The sequence below is a fragment of the Myotis brandtii genome, unplaced genomic scaffold (genome assembly GCF_000412655.1).
Source record: "Myotis brandtii unplaced genomic scaffold, ASM41265v1 scaffold115, whole genome shotgun sequence".
In the NCBI taxonomy this organism is placed as follows: Eukaryota; Metazoa; Chordata; class Mammalia; order Chiroptera; family Vespertilionidae; genus Myotis; species Myotis brandtii.
Genome location: NW_005353967.1, coordinates 5,807,510 through 5,831,579, shown reverse-complemented (window position 1 = coordinate 5,831,579; position 24,070 = coordinate 5,807,510). Strand labels below are relative to the sequence as shown.

The window sequence follows — 24,070 nt, the reverse complement described above, 5'->3', positions numbered from 1 at the left end:
TGGTCACTCACCCTTCCCAGTCTGGGCCCCAAGTCTTTGACCCTGAACTGCAAAGGCCAGTTTCCCCCCCACACACACACACCTGAAACAGGTTTCACAAAACAGAATTTGCCCTTCTCAGGTGCACTAACTTTGATATTTTGGGTTAAAAGTCTCAAGCCAGACTCACTACATTGAAGTACTCTGGCATTTTCCATTCTATGTGATGTTACCCAAAACTGTGGGTCCTGGCCCAGTGCGGAGGTTCTTTTGCTTGGATTACCTGGGAAGCAGTTAGGTGCCCAGCCCCTCCCAGTTACCTGGCAAGCAGGGGTGGGGGCTGGCGGGGTGGAAGCCCCTGTGTGGCTGTCCGCTCCTGTTCTGTCTTCCCAGCTCCCACGGGAGCCTTCTGTGCAGGCAGTTAGCACAAGTGCTCTGGGGTTGGTTTGAAGGGATGTGTGGGGAGGGTGTGGTGCCTCAGCCTTCTTCTCTGGAATCATGGCCATGAAGGTGGACTTTGTGCCCTTGAGGCTCCTTGGAAGGAGGAGGGGAACAGGTAGATCTGGGTGTGGCAGCAGCATCCCTGGGGACAACTGAACAGGGGACTTGCTAATTACGGTAACTATCTCAAAAAAGGTGACCTTTTTCTCTGCTGCTAGGAATCAGGATTCAGGTAGAGGCTGCAAACTTTGGGCTGGTCAGATGCATCTCTAAAGATTAAAGGATTGTGGAGAAAAAGCAAAAAAAGCCGAACGCAGAGGAATCTGTTTACCCTTTAAATCACCGATTTCACTGTTGCTGAACCTTAAATTAAAATGCTTCTCTCAAAGGAAAATCACATGGCTTTTCTGGGGTTTAACTTGCAGACTTTGTGTCTAAAGGTCACTTGGCAAACAGCATAAATGCGATGGTAAAGTGCAGGGTGGACAGAGGGCTGAGACCTCCCACTTGACAGAATTGGGGGCACAGGCAGGCTCTCCCTCCCCTGATTCAGCAGAGGGGGTGCTCAGGAGAAAATAGGAAGGAAATGGGGTAAAGGGGACAGAGGCGAGGCCTCTGCACATGTTGGTGTGAGAAGAGTACACTTCTCCCGGTATTTTGAAATGGACAGTATTAAAGAGCCTGATGTCTCCTTGGAGAACAAGTGGCAGATACAGCATTCCGATGTCTAGCCCCCATGTCAGAGTACTTCAATTTAGTGAGTCTGGGTCAATATTTTTATTGGGGATCTTATATTGGGCCAGAATGACAGACTTTTAGATGTAATGCAGGACCTTCCACCCATTCACCTACTTGTTCATCTATCCAACTACCCCTCTATCTATCCACCCACCTATCCATCTATTATCCTTCTTTCCACCATCCATTTATCCACCCATCCACCCAATCACCTGCCCATCAACCATCCATCCACATACCCACCTATCCATTCATCCATCCCTCCATCATTTATCCATTCATAATCCATCATCCACCTACCCATCCATTCTTCTACTTTCCTCTCTCCCTCCCTCCTTTCTCTCCATCCTCCTTCTATCCACCCTCCTATCCTTTTTTTCATCTATCCACCCATCCACCAAACATCCACTTATTCACTCACTCACTAGTTCATCTAAATACCCACCCATCAACTCATCCATCTGCAAATATAGGGTGTCCCCAAAAATGTATACACACACACTTTGAATAATTATAAATGCAGTGCTTATTGAAATAAATTTCATTTTCAAAATTGAGCTATCAGCTGTTAAAGTGTGTATACATTTTTTTGGACACCCTGTATATGAGTGACACCATCCACCGTGTACCGGGACTATTCAAGACACTGGTAGAAGTGACTGGGACCAGCTCAGGCCTTTTCCCAGGGGATCCCCCAGCCAACTGGGAGGAGCGCTGCCCTTTCCTGTGACACCGGGGGGAGTGGACATTCAGGGGGCACTGACCAGGGGCCAGAACCCAGTAGTGGGGGTTGGAGCAGGCTTCCAGAGGTGATGCCTAAGAGAAGCTGGAGTGGTGTTGGGGATGGTGGTTGGAAAGTGGGGGGTGAGAGTGGAAAGGAGATTGTTCTAGACAGAGAACAAGTGGGAGGCTCAGGAACTTGGAGATGTGTCCCATTAGGCTGGAGCCTGGAGTGTGGTCTCAGGGACCTGAACTCCATGCAGGGTAGACCGCTCCCTCTGACATCCCCGGCAGGCCCACCTGTATTAGTTTCCTGGGGCTGCTGTAACAAAGCATTACAACCTGGGTGGGATGGGGGGGCTTCAAACAACGGAAATTGATTTTATTTACCTTTAAAATGTACTATTTTTATATAGTTTTGGGGTCTGAATCTGAAATCAAGCATAGGAAGGGCTGGCTCCTTCCGCAGGGCCCCGAGATAGTCTGTTCCACGTCTCTCTCCGAGCTTCTAGGGGTGACTGGTGATCCTGGGCATTGTGAGCTGTGGCTGCCTCACTCTCATCTCTCCCTCCATCATCCCATGGCCTTCTCCCTGCTGCGTCTCTGTCTCTCTTCTCTTCTTATAAGGTCGCCAGTCATATTGGGTGAAGCCTTCCCCGCTCTAGTATGACCTCCTCTTACCTAATTACATTCCATTAAGTATACGTCCTGTGTGGGAATACCACTGCCCAGCCGCACAGCTAACATTAAAAAGATGACAACCCTTTGTGTTAGTGAGTTTGTGGAGCAACAGGGACTCTAATACTATCTATCCTCTGATACTCTCATACCTCCGCTAATGCTACCCCTAATGCTCTCATTTACCCCCTGACACTGTGCTAACATAATAGTAATGATATATTTCCAATGAGGTGCTGGGGTTAGGACTTCACTGTCTCTTGCTGGGGCACAGAAGTTAACCTCTAGTGTCCCCCATAAGTCAATGCCATCTGCTAACAGGTCCTCCCTTACCTGCTGAAATGTTCCATTCATGAACTCTCAGTGTGTTGTGACAGACAGGTGTGTACGTGTTCTGCTGGGTACGTGGTTGGAGGTGGAATTGTTGTGTTTGGGGATGTACTTCTCCGTAGGCTGGAACTCCTGAGAAGCAGAGGATTCCCTGATTCAGCAGAGGGGATGCTCAGGAGAAAATGGGAAGGAAATGGGGCAAAGGGGACAAATCCTGAGAAGCAGAGGATTCCCTGATTCAGCAGAGGGGGAAGGAAATGGGGTAAAGGGGACAACGGCTAAGAATGGGCCTGGTCTCAGGAGCTGTCAAGCCAGCCCGCCCTGGGGCACTCTGGGGCACAGACCCCCCTCAGGCCAGGGTCAGGCTTTTGCCCATGGTCAGTGGTTGGTAACTGGCATCCCCATCCCAGGGAAGGCCTAGGCCTAAGCCCCAGGAGTCTCCATGTGAGGGGCCCAGTCACCCAGGCAGCCCCTGGGGTGGTTCCAGGTGTGAGCTGTGTTGTCCTGCAGCAGGTGCCACACCTGAAGGCAAAAAAATCCCATATGCCAGACGGAGAGCTTGCAGCGTTTGCTAATGTGGTTCAACCTTGAAGTGCACAGTGTGAGCTGTGTTGTCCTGCAGCAGGTGCCACACCTGGAGGCAAAAAACATCCCATATGCCAGATGGAGAGCTTGCAGCATTTGCTAATGTGGTTCAACCTTGAAGACGCACCCTACTTTCCAGGTTGCATATCATTTATTCTCGTGCCTGAAATGTGTTAGCGTTCCCATTGCGCGGCCTGCTCATAGATATGGGTGGGGAGTGTCCGGCCTCTTGAGTTTACCAGGTGTGGCGGGCTGAGGTGGAGTTGCCTCACAGCTTCCCCTGCATGTTCTAGCTTATGGATGAGGTTGAGCATCTTTTTGTGGGACCGTTGGCCATTTGGACCCGCCTCCCCTTGTGTGCCTGTTCATTTTCCTATTGGCGTGTCTCTCTTTTTCTTATTGATTGGTAGGAATTCTCTACATATGCAGGGTATAAGCCCTTTGTCACTTCCATTTGTGTCATAGCTCTGAGAAGTATGTGGCTATCTGTCTGGCTGCCTAGGAGGAACCCCAGCCTAGTAGCTGGGATCGGAACATGGAGGAAACTCCCATTGTAACAAGTGGCTGCCTTGACAATACCCCCTCAGCAGTTCTTGGGTGGCCTGGCTCCATGGAACAGCTCCCTGGGACTGTCCAGAGAGGCACAAAGTTCCCAGGCTGTGCCCAGCTGACAACAAAGATCTCTGCTGACCGCAGTGGACCCAGTATGAGAGTATGTATGTGTGCATACACATGCTCATGTGTGATGTGAAGCATGCCTGGTGCGTGTGCTTGTTTGTATGTGTACATGCAGGCATTCACATGTGTGGGTGTGAAATGTGGTATGTGTAAGATATGTGCAGCATACGTGTGTCTATACGTGTGACACGTGCAGGATACACGCTGTGTGTGCATGAACATGTCTCTCTTTGTGTGGGAGAATATATAAGAAAGGACAGCTTGGCTCCCGGCGTTCTCCCCACCCCAGAATGTGACACCTGGAAGGCTCCATGTGGGGGCTGTGGCACAATCAGGCCTTTGTTTCATGACTTTTCTCAGGGTCCTGCAGATGCTCACACTGCAGCTGGGGTGAGGGCACAGCTGCAGCAGAACAGGCCTGTGAGGCCATGGACAGCTAGTCCAAGTGGCCCACGCCTGCTCTGGTGACCTGGGAGCAGAGGGGACACAATGGTGCTGAGGTCTGCTCACCTTGTCCCATTGGGACAGGTCCTGTGTCCAGCCCAGGGTCTGTTGTGATGGCTGACAGAGGTGGAGACACCTGTGGAGCCAGGAGCGGAAAGGCTGGGTCATAGCCAAGGGGCAGGCAGCACCCCAGGAAAGCAGCAGCAGGAAGCGCTGGACAGTTGAGGCATGGCCCACCTGCATGTGGCCAGATGGGTAGAGCCCAATGGGCAGACTCTGTGGGGTCCCCTGGTCCCTGGGAAAGTGAGACCCAAAGGAAGTGAGGACATTCTTTGGGGACCTGGGGCAAGAATGACCATGCAGGGGTGGATGTCTGGCAGGAGTGACCAGTGTCCCACAGCCTGGAGGGAGTGACTGGCTGCCTGACCACTCAGGTCACAGAATTGGGCTTGTTTCAAGTATAATGATAAGCCACAGAGCTCTCCTCTAAGCTGTGGCCTGAGCTGACTGGTATCTGGAAGGACTCCTTTGGCCATAGAGTGGATGAAAAGCCCTCAGACACCAAGGACAGGGAGCCACTTGAGACTCTGGTACATGTCCCTGGAAGGGGCACTTGGCCCAGCAGGCATGGTGGTCAGACCACAGGGCTGAAGTCTGGCCACGCAGGAGCCTGCAGGGGAGCTGATGGGCCGGATGAGGACTCTAGAGAGGCAGGAGGACAGTGTAGGTTGGCCCGAGCCAGCGGGCACCAGGGAACCTGCAGGCCTGGGCCGTGGGTGGGGTCCAGGTTAAGTCCAGCAGACCTTTAGGTCCCAGGCTGTGCTCCCTCTGGTCTGGGAGGTGCCCGGTGAAGAACTCAGGAGGGAGTGAAGCTGTGAGCCTGAGGCAGCCAGCCCATAAAAACAATGGGGTCGAGCAAAAAAGGGGCCACACAAGCCGGGGTCGTCTTTCCCGCATACAGTTTTTATTGTTGGTGATGCTGAGTATGGACACAGACAGACATTGACAACACCGGTGTTCTACATGGAGCTCTCGATGCTCCCCCAAAGGAGGAGAGGACAGACCTGATTCCTCTTGGCCACACTGCAGACAGCCTCCAGCTGACAGTCCGTCCCCCCACCGCCCGCCTCCCCGCCCTAGAGGCAAGTTCCATACCCCCTGGGGACAGCGTCCACGGTAGGGGGTGCCGAGAAGGCCCTGCCAGGCCAGCACACGCAGTGGGACTTCTCCACGGGGCACAGAGCTGTGCCAGAGCGTGCATCCTGAGGCCGATGGCCGCTTTCCCTCCAGGCAGACGCCAGGTGCCCGGAGAGCAGTCCTCGGCCAGCAGTCCTCACGTGGTTTTGTTAAACAACAACTGGACATCAGCAAACAGATTTTCAGAGACCCATCCTACATCTGAGCATTAGTTTTGATTCACAGGTAAATATGATTTTAAAAAGCCATTCCCTAACTTAAAAAGTGTTGTTACTGATGTGACGTGTGCCAGAGAGAAATACAATCCTGGCGGGGTCCCAGGCTGCCTGCCTGCGGGGCTCTGCATGGTCGGGGCCCAGAGCTGGGGATCCACAGCAAGGTGAGCATGAGCTGACCACGGCCCACACCAGGCAGGAGTGGTGGTGGCCATACAGATGCCACAGGATTTGTTTTTCTCAGTGACAAGGACATAAATAGCCTTCCCTTCATACACGGGACCCTCGCCCTCCGTGGCTCTGAACAGACGCAGTGTGTAACGTGGAGACATGAGTATCCCCGCCCCGCCCCTCACTTGATCAACTTTTGCAGTTCTTCCATTTCACCTTGTGCACAATTAGGCAAAATATGGTATTATTTTAAAAATATGAACAAAATAAGTGACCCAGGGAGCTGCTGTGAGCACTGGGCTCTCACAGCGTGCACGAATAATTTCTGTATTTCTTTTCGGCACACAGATGAGCGAGGCCTGTGCTCTGGATGGCGGCTGAGGTGGGGAACATGTTACATGAATAGAACACAGTTTTCTACCTGCGGGAATGGGCACAGATCTACGGGGTTACACAGCGACACAGGACGGACAGCAGGCCCTCTCCTCGTGGTATAAGAGTGTAAACAGTCAGAAGATAAAACTCCTGTGTTTCCAGTGAAGCAGAAGTTAAATAGTGGAGCAGCCCTCCTTTCTGTCCGAGCTCGGCTTTTCCGTCTTGGCTTGCGTCTCTCCCACAGGGACGGCTGCCCAGGGCCTTCCTTCTCCACTCCCCGCTACACCATGAGCCAGTGGCGCAGCTGCGAAGAAAATGGGCTTATATAGAAGTGAATTGAGAAGCCTATGACTGACTGGTAGCTGTGAGGGGTCTCAGCAGAGAGGATGGTGAGGATACAGCTGGGGACCTCATGGGGGCTGGGCCAGTTGCTGGCCAGACAAACACTGCACACCAGCAAACCTGGGGCTGGTCTCAGATGGCATCCCCACAGCATGTGTGTCACCTGGGGTGCCTCCAGACCCCCACAGCCACTCTCCTGGGGCCTCTGGTCCGTCCCTGAAAGGCTGTGCCCTGCAGTTCTATGTCACTTACATGACCCCAACAGGTGCGGGAGCAGGCCTCATTACCACTCGGGACGGATGAGATCGACAGGCCGGCTATTCAGTCTTCCTGCAAATGTCATCGCCTATTATGCAGCTGGGAGTGCAGCCTATTTTTGAGCACAAGCCATTCGATCACACTAAATGGCAAGAACTACGCTTTTTAAACATTTTTAAAACAAGGGCATGCAGGGCTTCTTTCTGACACAGCCACGGTGGGGACAGGGAGATGCTCAATCTGCCACTGGTCCCCTATAGGGCTCTTCCATCACCCACATGGGGTCAGGACTTCAGGGGGCCGGCAGCGACCGACAGGTGAGGCCAGCGCTGGCAGAGCCCAGATGCTCTGAAAAGGGAACTGGTGGGCAAGGGAGGCCATGCGTGGGACCCAGGGCCGAGCCTCAACCCTCTGTCCTGGCCACGGCAGCAGCAGAAGGCGACCTTCTCTGGAGGAAGGTGTGCTCAGGGGGCATCTCAGAACTCCAACAGATTAAGATCAAGCCATGAGCTCGTGAACAAGGACACCAGGAACATGGCTGCAGCCCACCCTCAGTAGAGTCAGAACAATAGAAACTTCAGACCCCACAGACCAGAGAGGTTGCCACTGTCAGATTGCGGGGCAGCTGTGTAAAACGTTTTAAAAGTGACATCTGCCACCTACAATGATGGTGTATTTCACAAGAAACGGGCGGACCAAATGCAGCTTCCAGGGGTGAAGTGAAGTGTAGCTGTCGGTGAAGTGGGATACAATCAGAGAGGCATGCGGTGGAGGATGAGGACCCTGTTGTGCCAGGTTTACATAGTGAATGTCATGTAGCAGGTGGAGGGAGTGGGCCACAGCCACACACAAGGGTAGTTCTGGTCAAGATGGAGTAATAGGGACTGAATTTACTATCTGATGTTGCCCCCCCCAAAAATTAATAAAATATACATAATAATGGTTGTCAAGACACGGGACCTCAGATGACAAGGGACAATGATACTGAGAGAAACAAGCATGGGGGCTCTCAGACTGCCCGGCTGGATGTGTCTGAGAAATCTGTAGGCTGCAGTGGGACCCTGGTGCAGCCAGTGAACCCCCTGGTGCTGGGGACACCACGGCAGCTGGAGTTTTCAGTACAAAGTACCTAGAGGAGAGACCTGCACAGGGAGCCCTGGAGACCACAGGGTCCCCCTGAGGGTTCAGCTGAAGACTCTGTGCACAGGAGGTCTGGGAAAGAGCCACCCAACAGGATTAGAGGGAACAGCCTCTGAAATGCACCCCGGATGGATGGGAACCGTGCCTGCTCCACCAGCACAACTGGAAAATCCCAGGCTTGTGGGACACTGGGAACAGTACTCACGAAGGACTCGCTTCTGTGGTGGGAAATAGCCCTACACTGGCTATTTCCTACACTGAATGCTGCTCTGTTCCCACCTAACAAATCCTAAAAAGCAAGTCCCCCAAAGATCACACTGTCCCCAAGTAACTTGACAATGTCCCAGAACAAAGCTCAAGAACATTTAATACCCAGCACCTAGCAAGGTGAAACTCACAATATTTGGAATGGAATTAAATATCACCAGACATGCACAGAAGCAGCAAAATTCACCTCTAATGAGAAAAGTCAACCAACAGAAACTGACATAAATGTTAAAATCAGCAGAGAAGGACATTAAACCTGTGATTATAACTGCACTCTATATGCTCAAAAAGTTCAGCAGAGACAGGAAAGCTGTGAAAAGACCCAAATTGAACCTCTAGAGAAGAAAACTACAATGTGTGAGACGATAAATTGCTGGATTATCAGCACATTAGATATTGCAGAGGAAACAAATAGTGAAGTAAAATACAACAGAAAGCATATGAAATAAAACAGAGGAAAAAGAAAATTAAAGTGGCCTAACACATGTAATTGGAGCCCTTGAAAGAGGTGGGAGCAGAAAAAATGCTGAAGAAATGATAGCCAGAATTTCCCAAATTTGCTAAAAACTATGAATGCAGAGTTCCAAGAGGCTTAATGAACTGTAGGTATAAGAAGCAAAAAGAGAGGTGCTGTAACTACACACATGGAAAAAAAACAACAAAAAACCCCAAAGAATCAATCAGCATAATGCCCAGGTGAGTCTCACACACCAGAGCCCCAAAGGGAAACAGAGAGGCAAGAGGCAAGATTTAAGTCTACCTGCAAAATTCCCAGAACTGACAAAAAAGATGGACCCACACACCCTGGTCACACAAGATATCCTGAGAGGGGGGTCAATGGGGGAAATAAGGGGAATATCTGTAATACTTTGAGCAATAAAGATAAATTTTAAAAAAGAGAAAGGCACACTACAGGGAAACTTCAATACCAAAAGCAAAGGAAACAGGAAAGGGTCCATAGCACATGGCAACCATGCTCCATAGGACTGCAAGTTTTTCAGTGTGATGACAGAGGCAGCAGTGGAGAATTAATGTCTTCAAAATGCTGAAAGACAGTAACTGAAACAGGTGGTGATATAAAAGCAGACTTGAAGAAATCACAATATATATTAAAATAAGCTTAGAACTGAATGATGAGGAAAATACTGTTAAAAGTTGTGGAATGCAGCCAACAGGGTATTTTGAAGAAAAGTCATAGCCTTGAAGGCTTATATGAGAAAACTGAAAGGTTGAAAATTAGTGATCCAAGGTCTAAATTAAGATGTTGACAAAAGTATAACAGAGTAAACCCAAAGAATAAAGAAATAATAAAAACAGGAGGGGAAATTAATGAGATAGAAAGCAAAGAATGAATAACAGTCTGCACCAAGTCATCTGTCCTTCAAACTGTGTAAGACGAAGTTCTCTGTCTTAATGGACCACCTTGCCCACCCCTGCCTAAAATAGTGCCCCTTTGATGGTTTTTGAATCAATGTGGCATCCACATCCTGGAAGGATTGGCCATCCAGCAGTCATAGCTGTCATTAGCACCCTGACTCAGCTCTCACCTGATCTGAGCCCTTCTCACAAGGTAGTAGAAGAGGGAGTGTCTGCCAGGTCACCTTCCACTGACCAGCTATGTTACTGTGGGGTGTTCCTTAGTCTCTCCGTGCTTCAGGGGCACCCTCTTGGAAGAGAGAGTGACAACTTACTTCGTAGGATGTGGGAGTTAAAATGTGTCACACATTTTACTTTGTCTCTCAACAACATTACGGCCATTTCCACAGCTGCTCCATAGCATATGGTAAACATGTATGGAAGCTCATGCATGCTCAGATGGCTCACAGTTGTAAGGTGAGGAGAAAGAATAAATCCTGCCACAGGCCTGATATGACCCCCTACTCTCTCCCACCAGAGCCTCCCTTTATCTCCCCCAGTCTCCTCGTAACCCCACCTCATAGCAGCCCGAGCGAGGGAGCCTGTCGATGTCATCAGATCTGGGCTCCATCAGATCTTGGTGCCAGACCTTCTGGAGCCTCTCACCTCCTGCAGATGACCAGCAAGGTGGCCCACCCCTCAGGGCCTTTCCCTGTGATGTGCCCCCCACCCCTTGAAATGCAGGCCCTTCCCTTCACACAGATGACTGCTCAGATGCCATGTCTTGGTGGGCCTCAAGTCAGGTTCCGCCCCTCTCTGCTTTCTCTTTCTCCGCCTGCTGTCTGCACCTGATACACTTCGCCTGCTGCCCGCCCTCCTCAGGTCAGGGGTTCTCAGAAGGTGGTGGCAGGGAGCATTCTCTGAATGAGTGAACGAGCCTCCCAGCCTTCTGAGGGCCGTGGTTCAAGGACAGGCTTGCTCTCCAGATCTGTGTGCATCCAACCGAGGGGACAGTGGGGACAGCAGCACTCACTCACCGTGAACTGGCGCACCTCCCCGCTGTCCACCAGCTCGCGCTCTTTCTCGGGGGTGATGGCGTGGGCCACTTTCTAGGAGAAATGGAGAGGCCGTGGGTGCCGGCACACACTCAGTAAGGCGACTAGACTCCCTGGTTGGCATGTGGTGGTCAGGTACGGGAGCTGACATCCGGGTCCCCTTAGGCCCTGGAGCAGAGTCCAGCACAAGTTAAAGACGCAGATGCTGGAGAAGTTTTGTCTCCACATCAGCTCTTGGTGGGCTCCGAGGGAAGGTGAACAACACGCACCCCAACTGGCCCAAGTCCGGCTCCGGGGCACCTGAAGCTCACATGCCACGCAGGAGGAGCCTGCTTTCTGTCACATTCAGCTCCAGGAAGCTCGTCTTCCTTCCACTTCCTGCCCCAGTGGCCCAGGCCCCAGGGCTGGACAGAGCGACTGTGCTCCTTGCTGGTCCTCCAGGGCCCATCTGTCAGCAGCTGCCAGGTTTCCTCTCAGTGTCGCAGCCTCAGAGGACCCTCCCACAGCCTCACCTGTCTCAGGTACTGAGATTTTATGTGGTCTATGTTCAGAGTTTGGCTGGCGGGAGGTAAAAGTCCACTTGATGTAGTTGGTGGCCTCATGGTCAGGTACCGGGATGGGTAAGGGGCCCTGCTCACATACGCACCTCCCGCAGGGACCCGGGCAGGATGCAGAACTTGTAGGCCGCGTAGATGGGCACCATGGACATGGAGGACGCTGCGATGGACCAGCCCAGTGCGTTGGCCCACTCGGGGAAGACGTAGTCTCCATAGTGCGGGGGCCTGAAGGTCACAATGCTGACCACGACCACAAACTGAAACCAAGGGCAGAGGTCATGAGGCTGCACTCGGCCAGCAGGTGGGGGGTGCAGAGGTGGAATGGGGCCAGCGTGTCGGGGCCGGGGGTCTTCCAGCCACCACAGCTCTAGGGGCCCTGGCCCCGCAGACCAGGGAACCCAGGCAGTGGCCTGCTTCTCCTGCTGCTCCGAGTCCCCAGCTGCTGCCACAGGATGGTGCTCCTGAGGTGCACGTCCTCTCAGTTCTGAGTTTGACGGTGGGCATTCCCTCTGCTGTCCTTTGACAACCTCACACCTTGTCCCATCGGGGGACCTGAGTGTGTAGAGCAGCACAAGAACACTTCGTCTGTCTAGAGTTCACACCCCCACAGCCTCCGCCCTCTGGAGAGCGGGGAGATGGGCATATTGGAGACAGGCCTCAGGCTGCCAGGTGGGGGTGGCAAGCAGCTTCCAAAGGTTTGGGTGCGGCTCTGTGAGAAGCACCGTCATATCAGGTGCTGCACCCTGACTCCTCCCTCTTTCTCTCACTAGCCTCTGGGCTGGCCCATGACGGGGTCAGCCTAAGCTGCCTGTCCATCCCAGGCCTGTCCGAGGTGCCCACTGGGCTGGCTGGGGTGAGGGGAGAGCCAGGGGTCAGGGGGTGCTGGCCTCTGTGCATAGCTCCCCGACTCTGCACTCAGACCTGGACTTGGCCTTGAATGGCCATCTGGAGTCACCTGTCCAGACCTGCTGGGGTAGTTCAGGTGTCGAGAGCCATCGGGTCTCAGTCACAACCACTCAGCCCTGCTCCTACAGCGAGGAAACAGCCACGGGCAGCCTGTAAGGCAGGGCTGGGGAACCTCTTTTCTGCTAAGGGCCATTTGGGTATTTATAACATCATTCATGGGCCATACAAAATTATCAACTTAAACATTAGCCTGCTATATTTGGTCAAACATTTAATTACCTCACCTTAATGCCTTGGCAGGGCCAGACCAAATGATTTTGCAGGATTATATGGCCGGCAGGCTGGACGTTCCCCACCCCTGCTGTAAATGAATGGCACTGCTATGTTTTAATAAAACAGGCACATGTGGTTTTGGCCCAGACAATAAAAGCCAGGCAGCTGCTGGACGGTGAGTTGTGCCTGTGCCTGGGGAGGCCCCCAAGGGCAGAGTGGTGACAGAATCCACCTCACTCTGTCCTCTGGACTGAGTACTTGCTGCCCCAGGAGGTTTAAATTCTATCTGGTCCTCAAGGAAAACACCAATAACCTCACTCATCTCGGGCCTCCCCGCTAACACAGAGGTATGGCCGAATGCAGGACACACAAGGGCCTTCATGGAGGAGATCACCCTAGATCCCACGTGGGGTCCTCAGTGGGCTTAGCGGGGGGTGGGCCGCGCCTTCAGGAGGCCAGAGAGGATTTCAGGGACCAGCTGGCCCTCCTGGAGTCCTGCATGACCGCCGACTCCACCTCAGAGACCTGGTCTCCAGGCAGCATGGGTCCCCCCCCGCCCCAGCCTTGGTGAAACCTGCCTGCGGCCACCACTGACCCTGGGGTAGATGCGAGAGCTGGGCAGAGCAGGGATGCTCATGGCCTTCGGCCCCTTACCAGGAGGAAGCAGGGGCTGACGAACTTCCAGCACAGCCGCCAGTAGAGGCTGGGCCGCTGCCCGGTCATCTGCTTGATGTCATCGCTAAACTGCCGCACGCCTGGGGAGCCAAGCAGGGAGGTCAGGACAGCACTTTCTCTGAGGCCCAGGCAAAGACCTTGGTCCTTGCTGACCCCCGGGGCCGCCCCAGGGGACCTCAAGCCCAGACTGCCTCCTGTAGGGACCAGCCCCCCTCCAGATTGCCCGGTGCTCTTGCTGACGGCAGTCCCCACACATGTTCCCCATGGTGACACTGGGTGATGTTTGCTCCTCAATCCTGATGAGGAAGACTGGTGCAGTACCAGCCACTCTGCCTGACCCGCTCCACCCTCTGCTCACCTCAGGGGTCCTCCCGATGTCCCACAGCTGTCCTGCCCCTCCTCCCCCCACAGCTGTCCTTGCTTCCCCTCTGCAGTCATTATTTGTTTTTTCACTTCAAGAATTGTGGCAAAATAGATATAACAAAAAATTTACCATCTTAATCATTTTTAAGTTCTGTGGCATTAAGTACGTTCATGCAGCCATCATCTCCATTGATCTCTAGGATTTCTCCATCTTCCCAAACTGAGACTCTGAACTCATTAAAGAATAACCCCCTTCCCCCACCTCCCCGGCCCTGTCTCTATGAGCTTGACAACATTAGGACCATCCTAGGAGTGAACTCGCAGAGGGTTTTTCCTTTTGGGACGGTTTATCTCAGCATAATGTCCTCGAGGTTCATCATGTTGTAGCGTGTGTCAGGATTTCCTTTTTTTAAAGGATGAAAAGTATTCCATTGTATGTATATATTCACCATTTTTTAAAGGAAATTATTTCTAGATGACCAGTATTTTCTCCAGGAGATCTTAAAAGGGATTTCTCCTGCCCTGAATTTGCCCCAGCCTCTGGCATGGCTGAGGCAGGTTTGCTGAGGGTGTTGGGGTGCCACCCAGGCTGTCTTCATTGATCCAAGGGAATGATGCTGCCAAGCCTCTCATCTCTGTGATGCTGTGGTCACCACAATAAGCTTTCTAGAGCTAATGTTCTTCCCTTTTCCAGCCAGCTTCGCCAGGAAGGCAGCGGCACAGCCACAAAGCAGCAGCACCGTGGCCAGGTCCCCCGCCCGCCGAAGCACACCAGCCCCAGGAAAGGTTTCGTCCTTACCGTAGAACCAGGCCACCCCGATGGCCTCGATGAGCACCCCAAAGAGGATGGATGTGCCGGCTGCAAAGTGGTCCAGCAGAGTGAACACATAGATGCCACCCTGAAAGAGAAGGGAGTGCCCACTGAACTCCGGTGTCCTGGCGTGGCAGGCCTTGACCACAAAAGTGCTTTCCTTAAGACATATGCCTGGCTTGTGGGTTCAATTTATAGACAGATTCTGTTTTACTACTCCCTATAAAGTCTGATTTGAGTCACTAAAATTCAATCCACCTGCAACTTCTTAGGGACACATCCATTACAAAAAAAAAAAAAAAAGATGACCTCTCTTCTCCTTTCTGAGGGCTCCTGGTGGCATTAGAAATGAAAGCAGCCAAATGCCAAGCTTGGCAGAACCCCTACTGGGAAAGGAGGTGACCTGGGTGCCTCCCTCCAGCCCCATAAATCCACAGGCAGGTGGCCGAGCCAAGGGCACCTCACAGGGAGCTGTCCAGGCACTGAAGTAACTCTAGAGTCTAGACCATGTTCCATAGGTGCCACGGCTACTCCATGCGACCACGGCTATCCAAGTGTGATCACTGCTAGCCTGAATGTGCTCGTGGCTACCTGTGAGTGACCACAGCTACCAGGGAGTGACCACGGCTACTCCACGTGGCCATGGCTACCCAAGTGTGACCACAGCTACCCAAGTATGATTATAAATCAAGGGTTGTTTTGGAGGGATGCAGCCTTAGAAGAGCTGTGGCTCTGTCTGGCCTGACCGCACCAGCCTTTTGCTGCCCAGTGCTGAGTGCTAATGAGACATGGTCAAGTGAGCTGAGCCTGTACGTACATTGGTGACGCAGAAGAGGGAGAGAAGGAAGGTGACCAGGACGATGAAGAGGGTGAAGAGCTCCCGGTGCCTGTGCAGCAGCTGGAACTCATCAATGAGCCCGGTGATCACTGACTCCATCCCGCCCATCTGCAGCCAACACAGAGCAGGGGACGCGCTGGGGGGCACTCAGGACCACACCGAGGTGCGATTTACATGAGATTCAGTGGATGTTCACCCAGAAAATGGACATGGAGTGGGAACTGCACGGTGTCCAGGGTGCAGAATGCCCTAAGGACAAGACAGCCCTGGTGAGGGCTTCTCTTGTGACATGGTTGTTGGAGAGAGAGGACTGGGCTGGATGCTCCGTCCACTGGTGGTGACTTTCCCAGCCACTGTGAAGTCCTGGGGGGAGGGGGTGGGGAGAAGTGCTATGTGACTAACATACGAAGCCTTTCTGACTCTGAGTGTGTGTCCTGGGGGCCCTGACTGCTTGGGGTCTGTCTAGCACCACTCTATCGAGACCACCTCCCCCAGGAAGTGCTGTCAGGACTGCATCCCCACCAGACCTGCTGTCCAAGGGCGTGGTCCACCCTCAGGGCTGGTGACCGGGCTGGCGGGAGAGGAGGTGGAGGGCTACAGACTGTGACCAGAGTTCTCATGGGGAGGGACTCTGCACTTTCCAGGAAGCTCAGGGGAACAAGGCCAGTCACAAGGACCTTGAGGTTTCAGCAGGTCATGAGCAGGCAATGGGAAGGGAGGCTGAGGAAGTCCAGGAGGCCCAGGGCCAAACGAGGGCCCACTGTCCACCCCCTAGAACACCCCCCGTACACACACACGAAAGGTCTCACGAGACCCTCAATGGGCAAGGCCTAGGCTGCGGCTAGAGACTTCTGTTGCCCTATCCTGCAGGTGCAGCCACCCCTCCTAGGGCTGACGGGCCGGGAAAGTGATGCATCATGAGGAATCTGCCTTGACTCTGTGTGGTCACATTACCCTGTTTTCCTGCACAGCCCTCTTGCTTTGTGTGTATTTAGGGCCCATGATGGCTCAGGCAGAGGGCGCAGCTGGCACCCCGAATGAAAAAAGAGGGGTGAGTTGGTCCGGCAAGGCCTAGGCTGCGGCTAGAGACTTCTGTTGCCCTATCCTGCAGGTGCAGCCACCCCTCCTAGGGCTGACGGGCCGGGAAAGTGATGCATCATGAGGAATCTGCCTTGACTCTGTCACATTACCCTGTTTTCCTGCACAGCCCTCTTGCTTCGTGTGTATTTAGGGCCCATGATGGCTCAGGCAGAGAGCGCAGCTGGCACCCCGAATGAAAAAAGAAGGGGTGAGTTGGTCCAAACACTTTATCCCGGTAATTGTGGGCCCCCTCCCTGCCACCCACGTGGCGCTCTGTGTGAACACAAGCTTTAGGGGACCCCAGGGAGCGTCTGTGGCTGCAGATGAGCCTGGCTGTGGTGGGCGGGACCAGGCACGGGAAATGCTGACGTCACTCACGGCACTGTCGATCCCCAGGGTGAGCAGCATGATGAAGAAAAGAGGCCTGGGGGAGCCGCCCCTCCCCGCCTCATTGTTCCCGCAGCCCCGGGCTCGGAGGAGGGATGAAGGCCAGTCAAAGGGAAGCGGGCTCGCGGCGGCTTCATTAACGGCGGCCTTTCAGCGACGCGCATATCAGAGACAGGCCTTTTCAGAGGTGCTAATTAGCAATTTGGAGCCTTCCCCCCTCTGGAGAGGAGCCTTCAATCTAACAAGTGGGAACAGCGCTGCGCCCCGTTTTCCTTGCATTGAACATTTATTGTTTCCCATTCTCCCTCTCCTTCTCTTCCCCCGCCCAACCCGCCGCATTGTCCAGCTCATCGCCACCAGATAAGGCTGATGGGGGGAGGGGTAGCATCATTAATCACTCTTAATTCTTTGCTAATGATAACTTTCTCTCTCGCACTGAGAGAAGTTAATCTTTCTTAGATGCTGAGAGAAAGAGGAGAGCTGGGACCGGGTGCGGGTGAACACGGAAGGGTGGAGATGACAAAAAAGACTATAATCCCCTTCCCCCACCCAATTCCCCAATTTTCCCTCCTAACTTGTGTCATTACAATTCGATACGCTCATTCTTTCAGTCCCCTCTACCCTGCAGCAGCCTTTCTCAGCCGATAGAAATTGAACTTACTCTTAAAAGTTCAGCTCAGATGCCACCTCCTCTGTGAAGCCAACCCTGATTGTCCTGTCCAGCCAGAATTTCCCTCCCTCCTCCTTCTGAAATATCATAGCACTTCACACACCACTCTTATGGTGAATTCTGCCCATGTTATGGTTGTTTACAACTCCAGTGTAGAGACCACAAAATCTGAAATATTTAGATCGGTGGTTCTCAACCTTCCTAATGCCGCGACCCTTTAATACAGTTCCTCATGTTGTGGTGACCCCCAACCATAAAATTATTTTTGTTGCTACTTCATAACTGTAATTTTGCTACTGTTATGAATCGTAATGTAAATATCTGATATGCAGGATGTATTTTCATTGTTACAAATTGAACATAATTAAAGCATAGTGATTAATCACAAAAACAATATGTAATTATATATGTGTTTTCCGATGGTCTTAGGCGACCCCTGTGAAAGGGTCGTTCGACCCCCAAAGGGGTCGCGACCCACAGGTTGAGAACCACTGCTCTAGAGGATGGGACAAAGGCCAGAGACCGGCCAACCTCCCAGAGGCTCTATGGCCCTGGGGTCGGGCTGGGCTCTCTGATGACTGAAATGCAAGGCCAAGGGTTAATTCTTTGAGATGCTGTAAAGTCTAAATGCCATAAAGCCAGGAACCCTGAGAGAGATTCATCAGCTCTGTTGAATTAATGTCAACACCCTCACCTTTCATTTCTGTATCCGAGTTAACATTTCACCCTGTTTTCCTGAGAATTAGAGCCATAAATGACATTTACTTTGCTTGTCATGCAAATGCATAGAAAACATCCAGCTTTACCTTCAAGGGTTAATAGAGGTCTTTGCAAGTTATTCCTATTTATCATAATAAAGGGCAAAAAAAACCGGAGAAAATGCATACATGCAGGTGAGTAAATTTCACTGCTCTGTACTTATTTGCGTTTATGTTCCCATTCTCCCACCTTTATTAATGTTTCTTCCTAGAGGGAAGAATATGGACCTAAAACCATGTGAAGGATTCATCCCAGCCCCCTGCTTTCTCTGCCATTTCAGAGGGGATCTTTTGGGTTTGGGAGTCTCTGTTTTCTACTTTCAAAGTGGGTTCTTAATGCTCAACTCTCGGGAAATAGATGGGATGAGAGCTGCCGGATGAGAGCTGAGGACACAGGTCAGGTGGGTCCCTCCCTGAATGATTCCTGACCCAGGAAGATGCGTCCTTTGCACTCACAGATGAATCTAAGGAGCAGCCCCAGCAGAAGGGACTTCCCAGCAGCCAGGAGAAGGGGAAGGAGGCCTTCAAACTCGGGGCAGTGCCCCAGAGCCAGAGGACAGTCTCCAGGGGAGAGACCCCTCCCCAATCACCTGCACAACAGTCTTGAAGGCAGGGGAGGGCTGCAGCCATCTCAAGAGGCCTGGAGCCTGCACTGACCCCATTCAAGGCTGCCTATGCCACGGTTTCCATCACGAACTAGAACCAAGCAGACTCCCAGGTGCTCAGGGAGCTGCAGCAATCAGAGTCCCCTCTCAGGACTCATATCTGTGCCCAGTCTCCCAGCTTCCCCTGCCTGGTGCACTCCCTGCTGGGGCCTAGCCCGCTCCTGTGTGGTCTGTGCCCGCACCCGCACCCTCCACCCGTCAACTCCCAGGGCACAGGCACCGTGTGCTGGAGAGTCCAGGTTTCCTCTGTCCACATCCCCCGTAAACATGTCATGGTCATTGGTATTTGGAGGGAAAAGGCACAGGCACCGTGTGCTGGAGAGTCCAGGTTTCCTCTGAATACTGTCCACATCCCCCGTAAACATGTCATGGCCACTGGTGTTTGGAGGGAAAAGCGATCATGCGTGGAAATCCAAAAGCCTTGCTGCTTGGGACAGCTCAGTGCTCCCAACCCCGCTCATCTCCCCTCAGGGTGTAAACAAAGTTGGGGGATCCAGACTGACAAAGGAACTGGACCTCATCCTGCAGCCCAAGTGGCCTCTGTGAGGAGCACATGGCTGAGGGGCCACTGTCACATTGTCCCGCAGAGGGTGGGAGTGGGAGGATGCGGGGACAGGGGTTGTCCTGCTTCCAGTTATTTGTCTTGCAATCGTTCCAGCACACGAACATGTGCAATTCTTCAGATCAGCAACTCTTCTTGTACCAAGGCCTGTGTCTCCCCCTCATCTTGCAAGAAAACACCTTTTGAGAACTGGCCTGGAGCAGGTGGAAGTGTGGGGGCCGCAGCCTGCCCTCGGGGGACTCACCATCCTTGGCCACGTCCCCGATGGGCACACTGTGCTTCTGGGCCATGTACCCCAGGAAGGAGAAGACCACGAATCCCGAGGAGAAGCTCGTCAGGGAGTTGACCGAGGTGGTGATGATGGCGTCTCTGTGAGAACAAGACACCCAGGCCAGCGCTGGAGCAGCTGCCATTTCCAGTCATTATTCTCAGTTTACTACATGTTTCCTGCCAAGCGCGGCCAGGCCCTCCTGCAGCTGCAGAGCCTGTCCTTTGGCTGCGCTGCCCGTTGGGACGGGACCTCCCAGCTGCGGGTTCTGGGCTCTGGGCATGTCCTTATGGTGAGCAGCCGTCATGTTTGGCCGGGATGGCAAGGCTCCTGGGACACATGACTGAGTGATGAAGGTGAGATGGTCTGCACCAGCAACCCGGGGGCTCTGGGTGGACAAACAGATGGCCATGGGGGTCCCCACCCATGGTGAGGGAGCTGTCAGGCAGCAGGGACCTTGTTCAAATGCAGATTAGGACAGGGTGGGTTTGGGGGGCCCTAATTGTTGTATTTTCCTGCTGCTTCTGGGGGGCTGGTGCTGCTGGTCTGGAGACTCCACTCTCAGCCCTCCTGGGAGCCAAATGGAAGGACATTGCAGAGTGCCCGGCCTGAGGGCACAGGTGGGCTCAGGCAGGGCTGTGTTGGAAACAGCCGCCCAGAGTTCACCCTCTGTGGGAGCCTGGCAGCAGTCTGTCTGGTCATTTTGCTGTGCACACTCGCTGTCTTTGTATTTTTACCACATTTTATCCTCAGGATATGAAAGAATATAAACATGAGCCTGTAGTCCTAGCCAGTCTGGCTCAGTGGATAGAGCATTGGCCTGTGGACTGAAGGGTCCCAGGTTCGATTCCAGTCAAGGGCACATGCCTGGGTTGCGGGCTCCATTTATAAACATGAGCCTGTAGTCCTAGCCAGTCTGGCTCAGTGGATAGAGCATTGGCCTGTGGACTGAAGGGTCCCAGGTTCGATTCCAGTCAAGGGCACATGCCTGGGTTGCGGGCTCCATCCCCAGTGAAATCAATAAAAATATATTTAAACATGAGCCTGTAAAGGTCAAAGAAAGCAGGTCCCAGGTAAATTCTGTTTCTGTTTTTAGAAGGATTTTGGGTCCCACATGTGGCAGCAGCTAAGTCAGGTCATTCTGGGCCAGGTGGCATAGCCAAGATGCCACCAGGCTGTGGGCACACAGTGCTGCCACTTTCCTTCCTGTCCTGATGCTGGGTCATCTGGGTGCCTCTGCATAGGGTCTGGGATACCCTGTGGGACCCAGGCTCCCAGGTGCAGGCCAGGGGACTCATTTAGGTGCTTCACTGTGGGGGTGTCTGGAGGAGGAGCCTGACCTGGGCTTTGGGAAGAGGAGGGAGGCAGGGGGAGAGGAGGAGGCAGGGTTGGGGCCTCGGGGGGAATCTGCTGCTCCTGGGATTTAGGAGGCTTCCTTGCAGGGAGGTGATGTACATCTTCATGTGTTTCAATAACTTCCTGAAAGCAAGGACCAGCATTTTGCCTGTAGCTTCCCCATTTTAGTTTTCACTTAAAAAGCCATTTGGCTCAGTGGTTTTGCACACAGAGCTTACTTCCCCTTCCTTTCTACTGGGCACATATCGTGATACCCCCACCCCCATATCAGTGATGCACATTGATTTTTGCAGACCATCTTATGGGAGGGAATGGGACAAGAGCTCAGAACCTACCTGTAGCAGTTGTTGGTGAATTTATTGTAACTGGAGAAGGCGATTAGCACCCCAAACCCAATGCCCAGTGAGAAGCATATCTGGGTGGCAGCATCGATCCAAACCTGCAGCCAGAGGGGGAATGAGCAGCTGTTGGAGATAATTGCGGAAGTGAGGGCCAGCTGTCGCGAGGCAATTGTGCAATTGTGCAAAGACCGAAGCCTCAACTCCCTGTCCTCCCTGCAGGTGTCTCCTGCTGAGATGCCTCCAGCTCCATGGAACAGGGTGGAATTTAAACGCCATTATCAACAAGCACCTGGCATCAACAACATGATCAGCGTCATAGGCGTCTCAGGGAATAAACCTTCCTGTGTCACTGGCCTGAAGGACCGTGATGAAAAGGGACCACGTCTTCATGCATTCTTTGCATTTGCCCACACGACCACAGTTAATTTATTATGAATCAGTGCTGGCATCTGTTTTGCTTCCTCGTGCATGTTGCCTGGAGCCGTGTCTGGGCCTCTGCTGCATTTCCTCTCTCTCCAGTTGTCCAGCTCCCTCTCCCTTCACCTCATCTCGCCTTCCTCCCATGGCTCCTGCAGCCACTTCCCCTCCTGGGGCTTCCTGGGAGCTGAGCCACACCCTGTCATTCTTCCCATTTCTGCCTCAGGGCTGCTGCTTCCTGAGTCCCTAGTGAGCCCCACACTGCCTCTCATTGCAACCTAGCAGCATAAGGCAGCCCCTTCCAAAGGGGCCCCTACCCCCAACCTGGACCTTCCCCTCCTGGCCACATGGCCTTCCACACCTAGTTACTCCCCGGGTGGCTGCTGGAATCCCACCATCTGCCCATCTAGTGCACCTGAATTTGCACCCATTCCCTTTGGAAAGCTGCCGTTCCCATTACCCCTACACCCACCGGCCAGCGGTCACCGTCATTTCTGAGCTGTTTCCCTGCAATGCCACCCCTTCTCTCTCTTTCTCCGGAGACCCCTCTCCCATGGCCCGGCCAAGCCTCTGCTCTCCAGGAGGCTGCCTCCAGTACTGCTTCCTTTGCCGAAGAAACATGCAGCCTGACTCCAGAGTTAGTGTTTCAGATCATGCTCTTGTGCTGGGGGCACTGGAATGTTTCACCACTGAGGTCTGGCTTCCCGAGGAGGAGCCCTGGTTCCTGCGATTCTCAGCCTTGCTGGGCCGATGGACAGGGAGCTGGAGCTCAGGCTGCATTCCAGGCGAGTGGCGGAGCTCGCTGGCACAGACTGGGCAGGGCCATCGGTGCTTATCCGGGAACCCAAAAGCATTCCTCCGGGACATGGGATGGGACATGGGGAAGAGGTCAATAGGCAGGAGCCTTCATCCTATTTCTGTGAAGACCCGGCAGGTGACCTTTCCCCTAACTGCCTTCTTCTGGTCCATTGAGCTCTCCTGAATCGCCCATCTAGTACACCTGAATTTGCACCCACTCCCTCCTGTCCATTCCCACCCCCCTGCTCAACAAGACGGTGAACTCTACGGGTGGGATCAGGTTTACACATTGCCCTGCAGAACCTTGCACACAGCAGGACAGCCAGCACCTGCTGGATTTATAGGGCGAGTGAGAAATTCCAGCCCAGGTTCTGCCTTTGGGATCTCCTGCCCCAAAGCATGGGGACCCCCTGACACCGTGCCTGCCAGTCCGCATGGACTGCAGGGTCGCGAGCGGTGGGCATACTCACGGACGCCTCACAGAGCCGACGGAAGTCAACGCTCAGGTACGCCCTGATGCCGTCCATGGCTCCAGGGAGAGTGATTCCTCGCAGGAGCAAGGCGAAAAGGACCACGTATGGCATGGTGGCCGTGATCCACACGACCTGGGGAGAGGACAGCGTCACCGGGCTGCACAGGCCACCTGCTGGCATGGAGTGGGCACAGCGTCACCCTGATGGTTGGTGCTAGGAGAGAGGTGGCCTCTGATTGGGAAGCCCCACATCCCGAACATTGACAGGACGCCCGCTCAGCAGATGCTCACTGAGGGAGGCCATCATGCCTGCTACTCTGTGCATCTTTCCCAGGGATTAAAAGAGGACAAACCATTTGGCAAGGAAGGAGCATTCCTGCTCTGTATTTGGTCTGTCACAGCAGGAGTGGCTGGATTTCTGATGAGTGAGATGTGAGCAAGTTTCACTTGATTGTGCGAACGTGCACCTGGATTACATGTAAAGGATGGATTCCGGGCTCCAGAGGGAGGAAAGGCACGCTCACTATCAAAAGGTTCCCATGTGCTGGCCCTTCACTACATGTATCATCACACCTGATGAACACATTCTGGTCAAAAGTGCTTTGGGTGCCCAGATAACAGCCAAAATATTGTCATCAGCAAAAACCAATTTATGCTGCGCTTGTCTCAATGCTGAAAGCACTCTGCTGTGCTTTTCCCTTGATGCCATTTCTCAACCAGTCTTGCGCTGACTCCTCAACTCAAACACAGACCCCTTGTCTGCTACCCAACCCACCACAGCCACCCCTCCACTTCACAACCATCCGTCCACAGTCCACCTGCCATGGCCTACCCTTCCACCGTAAACCCCATGACAGCCTGTGTCCACTCCCCCCCATGGCCTGTGTCCACTCCCCCCATGGCC

At 53.2% G+C, this 24,070-nt stretch overlaps 1 protein-coding gene across 1 annotated transcript in view; it reads right to left on the bottom strand.

The window, feature by feature from the left end:
- Positions 1 to 6,729: 6,729 nt before the first annotated feature.
- The window catches only part of SLC6A3 (solute carrier family 6 (neurotransmitter transporter), member 3), a 30,242-nt gene continuing 12,901 nt past the window's right edge, over positions 6,730 to 24,070 (bottom strand). The window contains exons 6-15 of the mRNA XM_005857896.2: positions 23,165 to 23,299; positions 21,474 to 21,577; positions 19,692 to 19,883; positions 16,851 to 16,896; positions 15,372 to 15,500; positions 14,543 to 14,642; positions 13,360 to 13,460; positions 11,616 to 11,783; positions 10,952 to 11,023; positions 6,730 to 6,855 (exon numbers count right to left, since the gene is read on the bottom strand). Of these exons, the coding sequence (XP_005857958.1) occupies positions 6,832 to 6,855; positions 10,952 to 11,023; positions 11,616 to 11,783; positions 13,360 to 13,460; positions 14,543 to 14,642; positions 15,372 to 15,500; positions 16,851 to 16,896; positions 19,692 to 19,883; positions 21,474 to 21,577; positions 23,165 to 23,299 (1,071 nt within the window). The 3' untranslated portion in view covers positions 6,730 to 6,831. The remainder of the gene's footprint in view (positions 6,856 to 10,951; positions 11,024 to 11,615; positions 11,784 to 13,359; positions 13,461 to 14,542; positions 14,643 to 15,371; positions 15,501 to 16,850; positions 16,897 to 19,691; positions 19,884 to 21,473; positions 21,578 to 23,164; positions 23,300 to 24,070) is intronic.